Source organism: Nuphar pumila, chromosome 15 (assembly GCF_984573655.1).
Source record: "Nuphar pumila chromosome 15, dmNupPumi1.hap1.1, whole genome shotgun sequence".
Classification (NCBI taxonomy): domain Eukaryota; kingdom Viridiplantae; phylum Streptophyta; class Magnoliopsida; order Nymphaeales; family Nymphaeaceae; genus Nuphar; species Nuphar pumila.
Window position 1 is genome coordinate 30,742,971 of NC_143263.1, and position 22,001 is coordinate 30,764,971.

Genomic DNA, 22,001 nt, shown 5'->3' on the forward strand with positions numbered 1-22,001 from the left:
TTTGATGAAGTGGTCTTAATAGACATTTGAAGAGTATGCCCACATCAGTGGCATTAAGACACAAAATTTATAGTGCTAGAAATTTGAACATATAAGACACATTCCTAAGGATTTCAATCATAATGAAGAACATAAGCACAAGATGTTTTACAACTCTGCCATGGTCTTCCCGATACTTCCTGGTCCCCACCCCTCCATAATGTTCCTGTTACATGTATTTTATGACTGTCTACTGGTGATCTGGCCTGAGAAGGACCACAGCTTGTTTTTCCACAGTTTTTCCAGGACCAGACAGTTGTTCATTTCCTAATTCAGCCAAGTTTCTTGGTAGGATGAAAGTGTTGTACAAGGGCTAAACCAAGGACAAGAAGGATGCTTCAATGAAAATACAATTGGCAAAAAGTAGGAACATTTGATGGACCCTTTGAGTCCACTTCATATACACCAATTGAACAGCAACGAATCAAGCATAGAATAGTTACTGCTATCATGTCTGACTATCGAGACGGATCAGGTTGTGTTGAATAGCCCAGTTTTTTGATCTCCCAACATTTACGTGGTGCCACATGTTTATGGACTGGTGTGTATTCCTACATGTTCAAATAGAAGAGAGAATGAGTACCAATCTCAGATAGAATTGCTTCATAAATCAACCTGAGGAACTCCCTTGAGCGACTTAATAGATCAATCAACTTGGTCTTCAGAAACATCAGGTCAAGCACCTGATGTTCAAAACCTGGCCACCAAGTTCTGGGGCACTTGTCAGCAAACTTTACATAATGTAAAATTCTCTTTTTTTGGCTAAACAAAGTGGGATAAGATATATGGCAAACAGGTTTTTGCTAATGAAACTAATACCAGAGTGAACACACAAAAGTAACTAAAAAGGTTATGATACCTCCATCTTCAGTATCAATTCTTGTGCAGTTGGTGCAGAGACAACTATATGCCGAGCATCTGGTTTTATAAAACCTTCAACGACACCATTATCAAATAATGCAAGCAAGGAATTGAAGTACCCATCAACGTTTAACAAACCAATCTGGGTGAATTGCAGTGATAAAAGTCAGCAACCCAGACCAACCAAAACTTTCCTCAGGAGAGATCTTTCTATGCTAGAATTTGTAAAAGGATGGGGAATTACAGGTTTGTCATGAATCCCGAGCTGTGACCAAGTTATCATCTCCAGTAGTTCCTCCATGGTTCCATAACCTCCTAAGACATTGTAGACCAACATGAGTAAAACATGCAACAGGTAAAAATGGCGGAGGTTTACTAAGCCTTTAGATATTCACATAATCAAACATTACCAGGGAGTGCAATAAAAGCATCAGATTGCCGTGCCATTTCTGCTTTACGTTCGTGCATATCAGCAACTGTCTTCACATCACCAACAGCTTCACCAGATATCTACAAACGTAAATTTTTTTTTCCATCCCTTGAACCATCATTAACATGAACCAGTCTACAAATGCAGACAGCATATAGATGGAAAAATATGTACACATATACTGAAATATACCAAAATCCCTCATGTTAACATAACAAGATGATGCTTAAAAGAGAAAAAAGTAGTTTACAACCCCCTCAAGTTCCAACAAGCACAGGGATTAACAATACTTGCTCCAACAAAAGTTTCCAAAAATACAATTCTTGCTTTGGTAATATAAGCTGCATTTGGCAAAATATAACCTTTCTGCCAATGGACCGATAGATGTGAGAAAAGAACAATGGCATTGTTAACTAGCCTTATCAAGAGCCCAGTTCTAAGTGCTAATGCACCCAAATAATGAACAATTGCCTGCAGATTGCATGATAAAGCAATTTTCCCACAACAAATTTTGTTGATTGATAGAATGAAAAACCAAAAGCAACCCATGATGAACATTTACCTGAAACTAACTGAGAGTTTCTGTTCTTAAAGGGCTATACTAGAAAATAAGGACTTCAATAAATGACCATAGGTAACACCACCAAATTCATGGTCAATTAGTAACTAAGAAGATATTAATGTTTTTTGGACTCAACAATTGATAGAAGAAAAAGTTGTTCGACATACATCAGCGAGCCCTTTTTCTTCCCGTTCTTTATCTTTTTCATTTCTAGTACGCGTTGTTCTAATGAATTTCACACTTTTAATGAATATAGAACATTTCAAGGTACTTAGCGAGTGAAATTTACATTACATTCAAAGATCTTGCGGTAACTCCTTCCGTTCAGGTAACCATAGTCACTCGGGGCTATAGTACCAAGGCCTGACTTCGTTGAGTAAGAGAACACTGTTGCACTACCAACCCACAAGTTTGAAGACATTCTTCATTCTAACCTAAATAAAAAATTGCAGAGAACTTCCAATATTCCTGATCGACCATTTCTTTTCAAATATACAAATTCAATTCCGTGAAGGCTAATTTCATAATCAGACTATGATTAGAAAATTATATTCACCCCAAGACACCAAACTTCCAAGAACATCTGCCAAGAGAATTTCCTAAAGTCAACTAAAAATTATCTACGTTCAACTGTAAAAGAATAACAAAGAATTGCATTAGCAAAACATACATAGGAATCAAAAGCACGATACATAATGAAAACAGAGACAGAATCTGAGTTTTATGTAGTACCTCGAGTGGCATGAGGGCTGTGGGGATCACTCTACAATTAATAGAGATAACAAACATAGTTATTAGTATAAATTTTGAATCTCCAAGAGTACAATATCTCTTTACTTCAAGGCTTCCTTACCCAAGAACATGGCAACCACCATAAAAAACAGTCTTAGCAATCAGACCCATCAATCCTACACTCCCTCCTCCATAAACCAAATCTATCTTCCTCTCCACCTAAATACACAAAGGAAAACAAAACCCGTCAGGAAACCACAAAAGGGAACTAATTGTTAAATGGACACCCTTTAAGATCACCAAATGGGAAAACTTCACGCCCACCTATTTACAAACTTAACAAAACCATACACCAATACCAAAACTCATAAATACAATTAAATAAAGACAAACCCACAAATTCATGACAACCATATACAACAAAAAGTGGATTCATGAATTGGAAAGGAGAAAACATACTAAAAGAGAAGCATAGAAAAAGACACAACAGAAAGAAAAGCAGACTACCAACCAATTCATTCCCCAAATCAAGAGCAGCATCACTGAAAACTGTTCTGTTCCCTGAACTGCTCCCACAGAAGACACAAACTCTCTTGAATCTCTTCATACTATCCCTCTCCATCATGCCCACAACACCACAAAAACCATCAAACTATATCTAAGAAACAAAACTATGAATTCAATATCTCTTGAAAACCACAATCACAGAATCAGTTCTGGAAGAGGTGTCCATCCTCCCCACATTCAGATATAAAGTTTTCTAGTGGCCCCATAACAAATCCCACAGCACCACCACCATGGGAAACTCATGGTACATAAGAACAACACATAAAATCCACATTCTCCATTGCTTTCCAATTCAGTCTCTCTTTTAGCAAACCATATTTTCCCATCTATGCCTCTGTCGGCGTGCTTATAAAGGGAGGGAACAAAATTTTCAACGCAAATAAATCATGCTAAAGGCTTCTTAATTCCCATCTCCAAGTATAAAAAAAAACAAGAAAAGGTGAGACATGAATCTTTTTTATATATAGTTTTTCGGATTTTCTAATGGGAGGTCGATATAATATGAAATTAAAAAAGTTAAATAAAACAAGAGTCGAAAAGAGCTTGCGCTAGGGTGCTTTAAAAATGACCACTAACACTCACCCATGGATTTGTAGAATGACCAACACCTCCCTGTCGTATTTCCAAATGACGAACTTTTGAGGTGATATGCCAAAACACAAATTTTATTGTTTAAAAATACCACCGCCAGTGGCCTTCATCATCACCATTTATTTTAACGATGACATCAACAACTTGTGAAACTAAGCTTTATATCCAGTTTTTAGAGATGTAAACAGGTTGGATTCGATTGGGCTCTAGAATTTACTGATCTGATCTAATGAGATCTTGCATAATTAGTCAAATTCGGATAAAGTCGAATTTGATCCTACTAGCTTAAATATCTTTTGCTTGTTTTGGGCTTATCTTGAAAAGTTTTGAGCTTACAACGTGTTCTTACAAGTGTTTTTCCATTCTAATGAGATTTAACATTTAGATGTAGTCTGAACAAACAAAAAATGAGTCAGGAAACGGCTATCGAAAAAAAAAGTCAGAAAACATGGTGGTCTTATGGCTTAGGTTCACATAGGGATGTAAATGGTTTGGATTCAGGTTGGATGTAGTCAAATACCAAATTTCAATTAATTGAATGTAGGGGTGGCAATCGGGTCGGGTTGGCGGGTTGGCGTGTCAGCATACCTCAACCCGAACCCGACCCGTTTATTAAACGGGTCAGCTGTGGCAAACACGAACTCGACCCGTTTAATAAACGGGTAACCCGACACGACCCGCCAACCCATTTAATAAATGGGTTGGGTCGGGTAAACGGGTTTTCAGGTTCGCGGGTCAGGTTGGCGGGTTGACAGATCGGGTTGGCAGGTAGGCAGGTTGGCGGGTCGGGTTGGCGGGTTGACGGGTTGGCATACCCCCAACCCGAACCCCACCTGTTTAATAAATGGGTTACGCGGGTCGACCCGTTTATTAAACGGGTTGGCTTAAGCCCAACCCGAACCCGCCTAAGAGGCGGGTTGGCGGGTCGGGTTGGCGGGTCCTGTCAGAAATTGCCACCCCTAATTGAATGTTGGTTAAACGAATTAGGATTCAGACAGTGAAAATCTCATATCAAATCCAATTTTTTGTATATAATCATATTTGGGTCGGCAAATCCGGATATCCTTAGGATTTCGGTAACAACAAATAAAAACCATATCCACATTCAATTTTGACTGGACATGGTGTCGACTTACTAAATCCAACCAAATGAGGTAGGATTCGGTAGAATACTGAATAAAATCTGATCCGTTTACATCCCTGAGTCCACAGTTCAAGATCTCTAGCTCTATTCACGTAAGGAAGAGGTTACCTTCTAGCAAGCGATGGTTTGGCGGAATCCCAATTTTATCGTTCTTCTTAACACACTCCTTAAGTTTAGGATGGTCTTCAGTCATTTTGAGTGTATCTGGATCAGATCTTCATCCTGAATTATCCTTGACAACTTTGGGTTTCTGATATGTCAGATTTGGATCTACTATTTTAGACCATAGTTACGGGAAGCTTCTTGCTACATGGGGAAGCTCGCTTAGGAAATTAGAAACTCTCCTCGCTTCCTCAAAAGGAAGAGAAACTTTGGAAACCCCACTTTCGAAATGTGAGAAACTCGATTTCTTTTTTAGTGGGAAGCTTGCTCCATCTTCGTTTCTTAAATCGATTCTCTTTTAGCTTTCTTAATGTTTCTCTCTCGCATCTTGTAACTTCTCACTTGCTTCTCCTCACTTCATATGTTTTTAATATTGAAAAATAATATTTTTTATAACAAAGCTTGCATGTTGGTTTTATATGATTATATAATAATTTGCTTCGGCCCCTGCTTCATATTTTCTTCTGTGTTTTCTTTTCATTTTTCATGTACTTACATGATCGCTTCACAAGTGTTTCTGGCTTCCCACTTCATTTTATTTTTTAGCACTTGCTTTTTCTCTTTGTCTTCCCGCATCATATATATTTATTTTTCTTGTAGCTATGTTCTTTACTGAATACAGATCTGGATATTACTGAATATCATTTCTGGTACTGATTCCGTGAGTAGACGATTCATGTCATAGCTGAATCCATTTACATCATATACATTTATCAAGATTAAAAGTAAAAATAATGAAAACCATAAATATATTGATAATTCTAAAAAATTACAAAATAATTTCATTTTATGGCTACGAAGGAGGAGAAAGACATTTTCAAAAGAAAGAGAGAAAATGATAGTTTCCTTAATCTATGCCTATCAAGAAGGAGAAAGAGATGTTTGAGAGAGAGAGAGAGAGAGAGCTTATTAATTTTTAAAAACTTACTGTGTCATGTAAGTAACATTTCTTTTTTTATGAAAACACTATGTACATGCCCATATAAATTTTTAATTATATTATCAACCTACATGACAAGAATGTCAATTAAGAAAAAGTTTTAAAGCATTCATTTTTTCTCACCTGATACCCTTGCATTTGCTTTTATCATATTTAAGATTATGACAGGATTAGGATATCTCAAAAAGATACTCTCAAAATTAGTCAGTTGACATTTATTTTTAGTAAAATAAGTGACAGAAATGCCCTCATTGTCAATTTATTTAACAAGACAGTAAAAGGTTTATTGTCTAGTAAATAATATAAAAATGTCATTTTTATGAGTGGTATTTGAAATGAGATAAAGTAAGCAGTTAATTGTAATAACTCAAATGTTGGCTCTAGATAGCCAATAACTTATGCTGTTTTTTCTAAATTACTATAATTTTTTTATATTATCCTGAATTTACTTCTTGCGAATGTATTAAATACAAAGTTTTTTTTTTTATGACGGAATGTATTAAATAAAAAGTTAATCGTGGCAATAATTTCCCATACTGTGGGATACCCCACTTAAAGAAAGTTTGATATGACTGTAAAAAAAAATAGATACCATTTGTTAATGCTTTTATAGGTGGATGCATGTTGCTGTCAAGGCAAGCATTCCAAGAACTTTCTTCATGAAAGAAATGTACATCCATGGTAGGACAATGGGTGGCCATACTAGAACATCATGGTGATGGCCTGGTTGCAAGGAGGACAATGTACCTTACTAAAATATATCACATCTATCATCCATGCCTTGCTTTTGACGGTGCATGTGCGCATGTCTGTTTTTAATGGATTTTTTTTATCTGACACTAACAAGGTTAACCAATTTGATTAATTTTAACAAATTTCAAATTCCTTATCGTACTCTGGATAAAGCATTCAATTGTTATAAATATTTACAATGGATGCAACTATAAGTTTATCATTTCTATATGTTTGGTTGCTCTCTAGTACATGCAACTATAAGTGTATGAATCACTTCTACGTTTGGGGACCATTGTATTGCTACTAGTTGTAGCTGTCCTGGTTAGGGGTGTCAACGGGTCGGGTTTGACCCGGACTCGACCTGTACCAAACCCTATAGGGTTAGGTTTTGGTGATAAATAAGAAGACCGGATTAGAATCCGGGTCGAACCCGAAGGGTTCGATTAATACATGGAGCCAATTTTTGGTTTGTGAAATTTTATATCAGACCCGAGTTCCAATTAAGATCTGCAAATTTTCAATGTAGTAAGATGTAGTCAAATTTACTGGGTCTGGTTCATGTAGTCCTTATAGGATTCGGGTAAGTTTTTTCTTATGATGGGTTCGATTAGACCCGGGTCTGGACCTGCAGGTACCATCATCTCAAATCTGGTTTGAGTCTGGTTTCACCTGAATCCGAACCAAACCCAACCCGTTGACACCCTTAATCCTGGTGTTCTTATGAATTTCATAATTCTTGGTATCTACCTGCCTCTTGAACCTCAGTTTGAGGCATTTTGAGACGCTGCAGTTGCAACATTATATATATTGTTTCATTACATGACCCAGTTATGGCTATTGGAGATTTTAATGCAATGAAGGGGCTTATGAACAAGACTGGCAGGCCACCTCCATCCTACTGTTCGCAATTTAATGAGTATTTCTGGATGTGGGATTTTTGAGGTTTGCAGACCCAGTTGTTCAGTAAACTTTGTATAATCATAGGAAGGGTAAGCGCCACACCTTATGCACGTTAGATTGGCGTTTTGGTGTCTGAGGCTTGGATTTGCTGATGGGTACTATAACAAGTTTGGATTTTGGCTAGAGCCCCATCTGATCATGCTATGGGCTGGAGTGAGGGTCAGCTTCCACTAAATTACCTTGAGCTGCCGCTGTTTCATGGGAACTTACTATGGAGCTTTTTGAGGATCTGTTGAGTAAAGTGCATGTGAGGGAGCGACCCTTCGACCTATCGACAGATAAAAAAAAACAGGCATGAAAAAACAAAAAGAAAAAAAATAGCCACACAAGAAAACACAGATTTTATATGGTTCGGCAAGAACTGCTTACGTCCACGACCACACTGAGCTTTCTTCTTTATTGATTGAGATATACAATACATAGGGGTATGTCCAGGAGGAGTCTACCAATTTTATATGGAGTTTACTAGTTTTGTTGAATAAAATAAGGAGTCTAGGGTAAAATTATAAAACTATCTTCCAAAAAAATGCGGCTGGAAGCTAATGCCCCTAAACCCCTACTTTAAGAGAGCCGACCCCCCTCAACCTCCTACAAACTCACCCGGCGAAATTGAATCCGCAGAAATTAAGAATTTATATACAGGTAAGAAACAAGCTCCATACTCTAACAGTGCAGTCACGTATAGAAGGTTGCAAGCTCTCACTCTATCTTTTTCTGGCCGGGTGTGTCATAAAACACGTCCTAGCCTCAAAACTTTTTGCACTGGATTTTCTCTTACGCTTCCACATTCATTCATTCTTAAAGTGGAAAGGCTGTTCTGAAATTTTCTCTGACAAGGAGTCGGTATCACTCGTCGAATTCATCTTGTAAGATGGAGTCGAGAGTTTGTAGGCCTAAGAGGTATTGAAGATGTTAATAAGGCCCACTTGGGGCTCCTTGCCTTAAAACTTATGCATATAAAATCCAAACAGGAAATATCTTCATAATAAAAGCGTGTGGAAATGTGGGAGTGATATGAAGGGCTCATGGGTGTGGAAAGGGTAATTGTGGGGCTGGAAAAATTGTGAGTGAAGGATGAAAATGGCAACTTGGGAATGGATTGTCTGCTAAATTTTTGACTGATTTGTGGTACCAAACAGACTGATTGAGCGATCAAGTGGGCATCAGTATGGGTTTTATCCAAAATGATTTGCACTGTTCTGTCCATGAGGCAATTAGTGCCTATAGATCCGAGGGTGCAGTCTATGCTACCAGATTGGATGCAGCTGGAGATTCCCAGTTTGGTGAATGGCCCTGATTTGCTCCTCTTCCAAGGAAGAGATCGTACTGTTACTCGTAAGGATATTTGGAATTTAGTGCCTGCTGAAGTCAAGAAAGAAAAGTGGCGTAGCCTCATTTGGATAAAGCATCGTTTCTCCCTAGCTACATAGACGCTATTCTTGGGGCCTGAATCAAAGATCCTAACGCTAGATCTGCTTCAACGTATTGGTACTCCTGTGGTTAACTGTTGCTTTTTGTGTAAGAGCGCTTTGGAAAGCAATACTCATATTATTGTAGACTGCGTTGTGGCTTCAAGAGTGTGGAGGTATGTATGTAGCTAATAAGTTTGGTCGTAAATATGTGTTGACACCAATGTTATCAGTATCAGTATCAGCCCTGTATCGTTCGATCAACCATTCAGGTGAATCAGCGGATACTCAAGTGAATCGTTCTGAATCGTTAAAAAAATAATTAAAAAATATGTGTTAATCAGAAAATGACCCGTGTTAAAGTCATTAAAATAATATTAAAAATAAATTTAAGTATTTTTTATATTTATTAAAAAATAACCGATTCAGGAGTGATGGCGTATATATAGATTTATATTTATTAAAAAATAACCAATTCAAAACCGATACAGGCCGATACGCACCGATACTGACAACATTGGTTGAGACAGAACAACATCCATGAGTTGGTATCTAACTTTTCATATATAGTTGTATGGAAACTCTGGGTGCCATGGGTGAATGCTGGTCAGTTGTTGCAAGTGTGTAATTAAGTTGGAGTTTACATGGATAGTCCATGCCTGCAGGAACCATGAATGGAGGTTTTTAAGAGCTGGTGTCTTCAGGAATGGACGCTCTTTACTTTATCCTGAAATGGAAGTGCTACAAAAGATTCGTGAGCCTGAGGATTTGGAGTTTCGTTCTGTAGCAGTCAATGCTAATAACAGAGGATGGGTAGGTTGGATGAACCGGATTCAAGAGGGGCGGAGTTTCTTGTCACCATCTTATGCAATGTAAGATTCTTTCTTGCCTATATGTACATTTAGACATAGGGATCCTGATTCTTGTATTTGTGATTTTCTTGATTGTGTACCATATATCGTGGGTTATATACAATGGAAAGATAAGCCTCCCCAAACTTGAATGCCTTTGTTGGCTCTTGCACTAATCTTGCTGCAAGCCACTGGGAGGGGTGCTTTTACCCCAGCTTGATAATAATAGAAAAAAACAAAACTAATAAGCAGACTCACAAATATCAGATTTGAAAAATGTCATGTTTTTTAAAATATCATGTTTTATTGCTATATTTTTTTATTATTGACGTAATATTTATAATTTTATATGATTTTAATGTTTTCATATATTTTAGGTATTTTTTTATATATTTTAAAGTACACTGATATTTTCTCAAGAAAAACAAGATTTCCTTTGTTTAGAAAATTTTGATGACAACATTTGTGACTATACTAATAAGCCAACTCTTTGCTTGATATGACACCAGTGCCATGGTAAGTGATACTGATGACAATATATCAGATATGTTAACCAAGTCATTGCCCAAGGACAAACATGAGAAGTGTCGATTCCTAGCAAGAATGGAAGAAGCTTCAACATAAGTTAGGAAGGGGGAGAATTGTTGGGTTTCCCTCCTTTGTGGGTTCCATTGGTTCGATGCACATTCAATATCGTTGCAGAATTCCAAGCACGATGCTTGAACTTCTTAAGAATGATTTGGAGTATTCGCTGCATAGCGATTTGTAGAAGTCCTCTCAACTGAATGACAATTCAGTTGTTCAGAGTTTGAGGTTCAACGATTTATCGATGACGATTTATGCTGAGTGCCTTCAGCTGCATAGTGATTTGTGGTTAGCGTTATGTGCTCCAGCCGGATGACGATTTATGTTATCGCTGGATAGCGATTTGTGATGAGACGCTTTAGGCGCATCGTAAGTTATGCAAGATGTTTAGTCTTTCATATTAAATGCGGGTCTCTTCTATTTAAGAAATGGATGAGAGAGAGATCAGTGTAGCGTAGGAGAGCAAAAAGCAGAAGAGAGAGAAAAACTCTTTTAGGGCACCAAAAGGGTGTGGTGAGAACAAAGCAAGAAGTGTTGTTGCACTTCTTTCAGGACAGCTTCGTGGAGCTGGTTCTTCAGATCATTCATTCTTTGTCCTTTGTTCTTTGTTCTTTGTTCTTCGGTGAGGTATATCCTCTTTATTTATTTCGTTACACCTTTGCGTGTTTGTAAGGCTTATGCCTTTTGGTCACTTTGTAATCTTTGTTTGAATATAGTGGAAAGTGCTAACCTATCGATCGCCATGAACGTACCTCATCTTGAGGGAACCACATAAATCTTTGTGTGTTTTTGTTTCCGCTGTTGGTTTTTTGTTTTTTGTATTTTCTTTCACTGTCATCGTTGTATTGCCTCCATCGATTTACACTTGTAGGAAAGCCAGTTTTTCCAACACTAGGCACTATTGAAGCTTAGAAAAAATACAAAAACACAAAAAAATGTGAGATATAAGATAAAATTAAACTAAAATGACAAATAAAATAAGAAAACCAAAAGAATAAAGAAAAAATTAGAGAGAGAGAGTGCACATGAGCTTAGGTAGCTCTCCTACACAATTTGGCGAGTGTGACATGATTTCGACAAAACTTCTGCAAGGCTAAGGCTCATGTTCAGCAGAGGAGACCCAATGAGCTTAAAAGGTTGACCTAGAACTAGTTTGACTGGGCTTGATAGTTCAATAGAGTATGATTGACCTAGGTTAAGGTGGACTCTTAGTGCAACATGGTTTTCTTACTTCAGGTTTAGATAGCTAAAATGAGAGGAGGGTTATTTATAGAGTTTATGGTGGAGCTTGGATCTTATATGAGGATCTAGTTTTTATGATTTTGGGTCTAGATATCCAGCTGCACAATAGTTGTGATATGATTGGCTAGCTATTTAAGGTGTTAGGCTCTGATTGACCCAAGTTGCAAGGCTTTTGATAATTGGGTAAAATTAGTTTAAGGTAAGTGGGATGGGCTTGTTTTTGGTTTGAGAAAAGCTTAACCACAAAGTTTTGTGGTTTTGGAAATTGGGATACGCCTTATCCATGTTTTCACATGTGTTCTAGGCCAAAATGAGCAACTTTTTGTCTAATGACATGTCAAGGTTTTGAACCCTTGTCTGGCAACAATTCATCATGTATAATGATAATTCGAGGTCTTTGACAACAATTCAAAAGTTGGGTCTAAAAACAAGTCAGATTTTTAGACGGGTTATCAAGCAATATTTAACAAGTTAAATTTTTTGACTTGTCATCAGACAAAATTGACGCTGATTGCATTGACACTTGTTTTTGCCATAACTTCCTAAGCATGAATTCTTATGAGGTGTGATTTGGTGCATTTGAAATCTAGCATTCAAATAATTTAGATGAACAAATAAATTTGATTAATTTGAGGTAAAAAAAATCAGACTCAAAATGGATCTTATCTGAAAAAAAATGACTTGATTTTCATCACATTACAAAGATGAGATTCTCTAGTTTGGACCAGCTTTTGGACAAAAATATTTGAGAATGTTGTTTTGTAGGCCAAAAATACCATGAATGTTGAGAGTATGCTAAAAAGACTTGAGGCAAAAAGCTATTCAAAATATGACCCTTGAGAAACAACAATTAGGTCAAATCTTGGGTGTTACACCCATGTGACTATACACACATGAAATTAATGAATGTTTTGATATGCAAACCTCTATGTATTTAAGGGGTAAAGATTTTCTGCAATCATATATATTTGCAAACATCTTAGCAAAACCTTCATTTATATATATTTTTTATATATCTGACACTATTCGTGTGATCTACATGGTCGGTTTTGTGAACATCGGTATTTGAATCACCAGATACCCACGTATAAGGTGGGATTTTGCGTGATGTAAAAATCGATAGTCTTAAATACTTCAAAATTTCTCAATTTTATAAATACTTTATCTTTTGTTTGAAAAATACAATACAAGACTTAAATCATTCAAAATCAAACATGTAGAACACATTTGTGACGTTAGGTTGAGTCAAAATGACTTGCACCATAAGGTCCAACTGGGTTCAGGGGTTGTACATAGCAGATATATACATCCTAAATAATACACAGAAACATAAAAATATATAAGAATGTATTGTTTTAGTAGCATCATGTATAGTCATGTTTTATGATAGCATTGCTTTTCTCTCAAACACTGTGGGTTGTAAACTTTTTGTTATTCTGACAATGTATTTTACTTGGATATAGAGTAACTCAAAAAGTTGAGTTGTTCATTAGCCATTGGATTTCTAGTTCAGTCTGCAAGGGGTACTATATCATGCATATGAATTGACTGCAACTCAAGAAGTTGACTTGTTAATAAAAATTCAAGTTTATGTTTATATTCAAAAGTTTTCTAGATTCCATCCGAGAAGCAAAATGTTGGAAAATAGTATATATCATATTTACCGAAAGCTTCTTGTTACATAGGAAAATTGATCGATTCCCCGAAAGGTCTCCTCAAAAGTGAAAAACTCTTCACTTCCATAAAAGGAAGGAAAGCTTTGGGAAACCCGCTTCCAAAATATGAGAAACTTGATTCTCTTTAGTGAGATGCCTACTTAGTTTCCTTAATCAATTCTCTTTTACTTCCTTAACGTTTCTCTCTTGTTTCTTATTACTTTCCACTTTCTTTTCTCTCAATTCTTATGATTTTTATATTAAAAGTTATAAATTTTTTATAACAATTTTGCATATTGGATTTATATCTATTTATATTTGCTTTTACGTTATTCTTATTTGCTTCTGCCAGTTCTTCATATTACTTTCTACGTGTTTCTTTTTCATTTTTCATGTGCTTGCATAATCACTTCACAATTGTATCCTACTTCCCACTTCATATTACTTTCTAATGCTTGCCTTCCCTCTTCAGCTTCACACATAGCTTATGGTATCTATTTCATTTTCTGGTAACCATGGTACATCCACTAGAATTAATTGGTTATTTATTTTGTGATTGGCCAATAGAAAAATATTGGTACAAAGAACATCATCAAGTAACCTAACATTTAAATGAATTGTTCTATGTTCTCATGGCCCTATAAAACTAATTAAAAAATCATCGTTGATTTTATGGTTGCACCCTGGATGTTTGTTTAAGTAATAAACTTATGTTTAACTTTTTCTCAAAAAAAAAAAAAGAAAAAAAAAATCTCTTGCCATGAGGCTGAAGCAGCTCAAGGTTTTACATTTTTGGGCATGGTGAGCAGATCGATAGGATTCTTTAGTGTAGCAAGTATCAATCTAGCATTTTTTTAATAAAGAAAAAAAAAATCAACCAACCGGATCTCCGGTTGTCTGGTAGGAGCAGCTAGTGCACGTCACCTTGTGTTGGGACTTTTGAGGTTCAAAACCCAATGGTATAGTTTGTATAACCTAACCCCAGTTTGCCTTTCAAAAAAAAAATTTCAAATGAATTCCTTTGTTTTGCAACTTTTAGTCTTAGATGATCTAAAAGTTTGTCATCTATATTTTTGATAGAGATTTAACCAAATGATTAATCAAACTTGACTTGAAAGTGACTTCCTCGTAAAGAAACAAAGTATGTGAGGGGGAAATGGAAATATATAAGTTTTGTTTTGTACTCATTGATTTGTTATCTATAGTTATCTACAATTGCATCATGTTTGAAAAAAATAATTCGACCTAAAATTGCTTTTGATTATAGCAAATTCATCGTGTTCGCGATTTTGTGTCAAAATCCAAGCAAGGCAGTCGGGCCTGATGCCCAGCATATTAAGCAATATGGAAATGCATAATTACATGATCAGTACTTCAACTATATGCTGAAAAATCCACAATTCTTTTTGGCAAGGTACAGAAATCTTTCAGTTGCATAAAGACACCTATTTATTTTTTATATACCAGGTATCTATAATTTCCCATGTTAGATTGAGTGAATATAACAGGTATCTATAATTTCCCACTCAATCTAACATTATAGATGTGTTTAGCATGGTTTGTTTGCATATTGGATTACATTTTCATGCCTAAAACCTGGTTTTTTTTAAATCATGAAAATTTTGTACATTGTAGGTCATTGATTTTGAAGCACTTAAAAGTCTTGCAGGGACCAGACTGTTGTTGAAAACCTGGATTACGTACATTTTTCATGCTAATCAAACTGTTGTTAAAAAAAAATACATAGAATTGTAGGTTACCACACTTTCTAGTAGGAGTTCTGGCACGAGGAACAACTCACTTTCGCTGTTATTGAAGGTAGTGAACATCCTTCAATAATAGTGTAAGGGGTCTTCGATGTCTACCTTAGGAATTCAACGAGCCATAACTTTTTTGCGGCATGTCCTTGAACTTGCATGACCTTTAAAAGTGTAATGTTATATGCCAAGATACTTGAGAATGTCTTACTTTATGAAGATGTCTCATACTCTAAAAGCAAAACCTCTTTACAGAAGATTAGAGGCTAAACTTTCAGCAACTTAACCAAAAAAACTAATTAAAAAAAAGAAGTAGAAAACAAAAGAGAGATAAGATAAAGAACTTTTCTTTACACTCATACATAATAGACCGTTCTATTGTCTTTTGTTGACCTTAAAAGCCAGTTATGTCAAAAGGAAGAATGTAAATAGTTCGGATTTGGATGGGATGTGCCCAATACTGTATTCAACTAATCTGATGTTGGCTAAATGGATTCGGATTTGGATAGTAACAAGCTCATATATACCAGATCCATTTTTTACGTGTAAATAGATTAGCATATCCATCTTCAATAACAGAAAATCAAAACCATATTTGCATTAGATTATAATCAGATATTGTTTTGGCTTACCAAATGCAACTAAATGGAAATGATTTCTGTCAGATATTGGATAAAATCCAGCTTATTGACATCCCTAGGCATCACATGGACGTATTTGCCTCTTCAAAATCAAATTACCACACTACCCAATTTATGTATGGGCATGCTTGACTTTCTACTAGCAACTTAATGCCCAGCCTTACTCAGGGTCATATAATTTAGGCAATTATGACCCTCGAATGCTATATTACACAAAATGGATAAAATACAAAGAAACTTTCAAATATTGTTTTGGAAATTATATTTAACCTCAAATTATTATTTCAAAAAAACTCATAAATGATTTTATTAATTATTTTGAAACTAATTTTTACGACACAAACCATGTGGATCACATCTGCAGAGTTTAATTTAGTAAAAAAAAATAAAAAAATAAAAAAATATGGAAAAATGATTTTTGCTGCTGGATTGCGCACACATTTAACGGCAGTGCATATATATAGGAGTGCCAACAGGTCAGAGGCGGGTCTGTACCCGGATCTGACTAAGTGATGTGGGTATCAGATCTGACTTAGTAAACCAGACCCGGTCCATACCTGGTAAAATAATATTATTAAGTTTTTAAAATTAAAAAATTGTGAATCTTAATCAAAACTCGTGTTTGGTATAAAATTTCATAAACCATACCGAACCCATTTAATAATCAAACCTCCTGGGTCCGACCTGCATAGTTAATCGGATCCCTTTCTTCGTAACCAAACCTTGACCCTATAGGATCTGGTGGAGTTGGGATCGGGTCATACCAGATCCATTGACACTCCTAAGCTAGATAAACTAGTGACATGCATTCATGTATCTTGCTCACAAGACAAGTCAAACTCAAATGCCTACTCCTGCTCTTTAGCTGCACATAGGTGGAATAAAAACGTACCATATGGAGACTATCCACTCAAAGCATGGCAACTTGCGTGCAAGGCGTGGAGTCATTGATAGCTATGGAGCCATTGGGGCTCTAAGAGTCGTGCAAGCTATGAAGTCATTGATGGCTACCTTGTACAACCAATTAAGGTGCCTCACATTTAAGTTCAATGTATCCCTTCTTCCTTGACACACACTTGGCATGAGGTTAAGGGCATTGAGGGGGACCATGAAACTTACCATACCAAGAAATCCTACACTTTACTATTTATCCCATATTTTCCATATGCATTAATTTGCCACAATCTATTGTACTTATAATCTAGTTTGCATCTCATGATAAGTCATTTTTGACTCAATTTAACCTCATAGATATGTTCTAGCAGGATCGATTTAGTGGGAATTGACCATTGAATCTATTTTTTCATGAAAAGAAGTGTTTTTTTGAGTCAAAATTTGGTGCATTTAGTGCCTTTGAATTTTGTTTCACCATAAAAAACCTATAAACATGTGGAATTCCAGCAATTCAAAAACCAATTCCTAAATGGAGTAAGTAGATTACACTTACAAAGTTGGGATTTAACCAAGACAAAAAAAAAGGAAAAAATTGAGTCTTACTAAGTTGATTATAAGTGCAAGAAGTTGTAGCAAATATTAACAAGATATTCACATAAGATAGTTGAATTTTGAATATTGAATATAGACATAGCCTTCGGATTTGGCATAAGATGGAAATAAGAATTTGGTGTTCTGCACGTCCGTGGGATGCTATGGACGGGATTTTTCTGTAACACCGCGGTGGGGACAGGAAACTTTTTTAAAAGTTAGAAAAAAAAAGTGTCCTGGACTGACTGGATAGTGTGTCCTGGACAAGACAACTGTTGTGTCTGTCCTTGGACAAGCATTCAAAGACATCCTCATTTCCCACCGAGTTTACTGTCAAACCATTCTCGTATGGTCAAAACCCTAAAAGGAAAGTAGTCTTGCCAAACCCACTTGGCTCTGAATTGTTATACATCAGATGTACCATTTCGTCTGTCACTCTTTTCAGCACATCTGACAGGTTCAAAACATGAACCAAGTTGCATTAATCATTTCCAACATTTCTTTTTTCTTTTTAAACTTATAATGTGCTAAAAAAGGGGAGAGTCCTGCATGAAAGTTTACAATGAAGTAGATTAGAAAACAAACAATTTTCTAACAAAAGACAAGTGAATTAGAAAACAGGGTACTGTTCTCAACATTTTGCTTCCAGTCTTTCTTGTCTTTCTTTTGGGGTTGGATGTGGTAATGTGATAAAATTATGTATCCTGAAATTCCAAAAAAATAATAAATTGGCGTTTATTTAACGTGCTTGAAAATAGGAAATTTGATTATAGTAGGGATTCATATGCCTCTGGCAGTTACTCAAGCTAGGGATGCAAATGGTTCGGATTTCAGATCAGAAAATACATTGGGGAGTCAGATCTGATCTGATCTGGAACAGCCAAAATTTGCAAAAGCCTCATCCTGAATCCCAACTGCTTGCAACCCTAATTGAAACCCTTTCTTTTAAATAAGGGTAATTTACATATTAATGCCTAAGTTATGACAAATTTATGTTTAGCTGCATTAGGTTACAAATATTTAAGATAGAGGGCTGACCTTTCAAAAAACTGCTCAGATGGCTGCCTGGGTAGCTTTCTTATTCACCTGACCCTAGCTCTAACTCTTGAAAACAACAATTTTAACCAGTTTTTCTTTGAGTTATTGAATGCCAATTTTTGTAGCTGTACTTAAAAGTAAATAATCATCTGAGCAATTTTTTAAAAGCTTATGAATTTATCTTAACATTTTCAAACGTGAGGCAGCTTAACATAAATTTGTCATACGTTTAAATTACACTTTAAATAATAATAGAAATGCCATTTTTTTCACAAGGAGCACACAAGCACTAGACACACAAAAACAGATACTGGCATGTTTGGATAAAACACAGGTATGCACAACATCATAATAACAGAAAGTTAAATATTTCCAAAAGGCGTAGACAGATCTTATCTGTTGTAATACCCGAATCTTGGCCTTCCAATCTTTGTGGACTGCCTTATATAAGAGCGCCTTACTTGGCAATCAACCACAGTTGAATCTCTCATTCTCACCATGTATGCCTTTGTAAACAAAATATAAGCAGAATAGAGGATTGATAGTGAAGTCTAGCTATTCTTCTTAATCTTTGTCTTTATCTGTGTATGTTGGATCAGATTATTGTGGTGGACGTGCCAAGACAAGTGAAATATAAAGTTGTGGAATCTAATAGACTATGGAAAGGTGGATATGACACGCAAGACAAATTTTTTTTTTCACGCAATAAAAGTTATTGTTTCAGGCTTCTTTAAAGCATGTCTACACACATTTTGACCAACAATTATTAATGATGATTGCTTTTTCTTTCTGCAGATGGGGTAGCAGACAAACCCCAGATGGGACAAATTGTTTTGCTTTAGTTTATTTCTTTTTGTTAATTATTTCAACTTTGTTTTTTGTTTTGATGCCATCAAAAAAGGCTTGGGGAATCTCAACCAATTGTATTATGGGTTATCATAGGATGACCAAGACTAAATTACAGGAAGGGCATCCCTGTCAAGTGCTTGAATTCTTATATTCAATATGGAAATGGAAGAGCAGCCCTATGCACACCTGGAGTTTGGCAACCTAGGATGGTTGCAGTCTAACATTTCTTAATCGGTTTTCTCAGCCATCAAGAAATAAAATGGTTGCAGTCTAGCGTTTCTTAAGTGGTCCTCCCAGCCATCAAGAAATAAAAATAATAATATTTACATTAAGCTGTTCGATAGTTTTTAATAGAAAGTCATGGTTGTGAGCGTTATGTATTATTTGACTTTTTTTATTCCTTTCCATGAAAGAAACATCCTTAATTTCAAAAGTGGCATGACTTTCACTGTAGCCTATTTTTTTTAATGAGCACGCTGGAGACTATGTTCGGGAATCTAATAATAATTAATCACGAAATTACAATCGATCATCCCAGTGGGAGGCACTAAAAAGATGAAGGTCAATATTAGTAATTTTTTTTGCTGCTATTGCTTTATTTCTCGCTGTTATTGGCTTATAATGACAATATTTCTTGCTGATGTTGCAGTTAAGAAATGACCTTTGTTGACCAATAACAACAACATTTATAGGTCACCGTTATAGGTGACCCAACACGAGAGAGAATGATTGCAATAACTAAGATACTAATAGTGAAAAGACAACTTATAATGATGAAGTTTTTTTAATGGCGACATTCTGGTGTCGTTGTTATAGCCTACAACAATGAGTTAATGATCGTCGTTATAGGCTATAACAGAAAGAATTAACTCGTCGTTATAGGCTGGCTATAACGGCAAAACATAGATTTCTCCTATAATGATGACAACAAAATGAACACCTTTTCAACGATGGTGGCGTGTTATTGTGGGCCCCGTCTTGGTCATTGAGGGTGGATCAGTCCTCAATCACGGAGGAGACAAGGACTCCTGAGAGTAGGAGGTCCATGCTATGTATGCTAGCGGTAATGCATTATGACTTTGTCTGGGAAAAAGAACGCCTTGACGAAAGGTTCTGGACCTTGGTGCTTGTGTAATTGATCGCTCTTAGGGTTAATAAAAGATGTAAAATATTAATGTTTGAAAACACACTCTCATGTAGACCAGGGCGCCTATAGCAGCCCGAGCCAGTGGTTTCTTTCTAAAAATAATAATTAATATCAAAATAAAGTAATTACATTTACATCATATAGAGTGCAAAAGAGAAAATCTTAAATGAAGAAAGTAATTAAAATATGTGCATGCATTTAGGATTGTTCATATCATGGTCTATGTGACCTATTGTTGGTGTTTCCTCTTGAATTGAGAATGCGTTGAGTCAAATCCTGCATGGAGATGAGAGTATGACTTGCAGTTGTACTATGAACCTTTGGTAGGTCAGTTTGCTTGTGGACTTAGATGTGCTTGCTATCGTGAGACAAAAAGGTTGAGTTTTCTGTTGAGACATATTGGTCTCACTCCTGCTTATTTTTTCTTTTTCAGGTACTTACATGAAGATGTGCTTTGGTGACGATGGATGTGGTGGATCAAGTATCTATGGAGCTAGATAATGAACCCTCTTATTCTTGAGACCATTGTGTGTTTTGAAACTTTCACATGTTATGAATTTTGATATTTTGTAACTAAACTATGTATAAATGAACCATTTGTTAATTGAAATAAAAAAGCTTAGTTGAATTTAAACTCTTGAGTTCAGTTCCGTGTTGAAAATGTTTTTTATTAAATTGGTTTTCATAAATTACTTTTTCACTATTTTCTTTATCATTTCAAAAAAAAAACTTAGTAAAACTTGTCCAAATTTTGGGTGTATGCCTCGGGCCGAGGCACACACTATTTTTTTTATTAGCCACTTTCACTGGTGCTAAATTAGCCTAGTAAAACATATTTTTACTAGGTGAAACTCATTTCACTGGCGCAAATCTGTGCCGGTGAAAACTGTTTCATTGGCATAGATCTCTACCGCTGAAAACTCTGTTTCACTGTCGCAAGCAAATAGCACCAATGAAAGCTTTACTGGTGCTCGTTTTGCGGCAATAAAAGCTTTTTCTGACGCAAAAGTTGTGCCAGTAAAGCCCTGATTTCTTGTAGTGATTGCTGACCACTGACTGCTTCCACCCTTCCCATGCACGACTTCCTTTGTATATAGTTCTTTTGCACCAGTCATCCAATCCTGAGAAGCAATCCCTTGTGCTCCCAACTGTGAAATCATTCACCCAATCAAGGTTAGCAAAAGAAAAAAACTGTAAAAATTATGTTACTTTAGCACAGATAGCCTTTCATACGATGCTCTGTACGTTGGGAACTAGGAATTAATTAAATGACCCACTTGAGCTTGAAGTTGCCTTGAAGCTTAGGTCATGGCTCAATCAAACAACTTTTTGTGGGTTGGTCAGTCGGCTGAATCACATGGCATGCCTTCAAGATTTAAAATATACTTTTGTATTTTTTCTTGGATTGAGACAGACCAGGTCTGGGTCAAGGACGACGACTTCATGTGAAGAATGACCAAGTTCGTGAACCATAATTTTCAAAATAAGGTTCACAGATTTTGGTGATAGGCAGATCAGGGTTGTACTTGTCATTTCATACCATACAAAAATGGTAATGAAATACATATGCACATAATTGCACGTGGGAATGCGCGCGTGCACACAAACACACACGGAGA

The 22,001-nt window shown here is 36.1% G+C and overlaps 1 protein-coding gene across 1 annotated transcript; it reads right to left on the reverse strand.

Moving 5' to 3' along the window:
• Positions 1 to 82: 82 nt before the first annotated feature.
• On the reverse strand, positions 83 to 3,518 carry LOC149814999 (cytokinin riboside 5'-monophosphate phosphoribohydrolase LOG8-like). Its single transcript, XM_089990112.1, has 7 exons — positions 3,136 to 3,518; positions 2,746 to 2,843; positions 2,625 to 2,655; positions 1,311 to 1,410; positions 1,145 to 1,215; positions 899 to 1,042; positions 83 to 590 (listed from the first exon to the last, which is right to left on the reverse strand). The coding sequence occupies exons 1-7, from the start codon at positions 3,247 to 3,249 to the stop codon at positions 498 to 500; spliced, it is 651 nt and encodes a 216-aa protein (XP_089846238.1). The 5' UTR covers positions 3,250 to 3,518; the 3' UTR covers positions 83 to 497.
• Between the last annotated feature and the right edge of the window lie 18,483 nt (positions 3,519 to 22,001).

Excerpts from the sequence above, each read along its gene's own strand:
- LOC149814999 (XM_089990112.1), bottom strand. The coding sequence starts at position 3,249 with ATGATGGAGAGGGATAGTATGAAGAGATTCAAGAGAGTTTGTGTCTTC. Across the intron at positions 2,844-3,135 it reads TTGATTTGGGGAATGAATTG|GTGGAGAGGAAGATAGATTT; the intron begins GTTGGTAGTCTG and ends TTGTGTATTTAG. Across the intron at positions 1,043-1,144 it reads TCGGGATTCATGACAAACCT|ATTGGTTTGTTAAACGTTGA; the intron begins GTAATTCCCCAT and ends CAATTCACCCAG.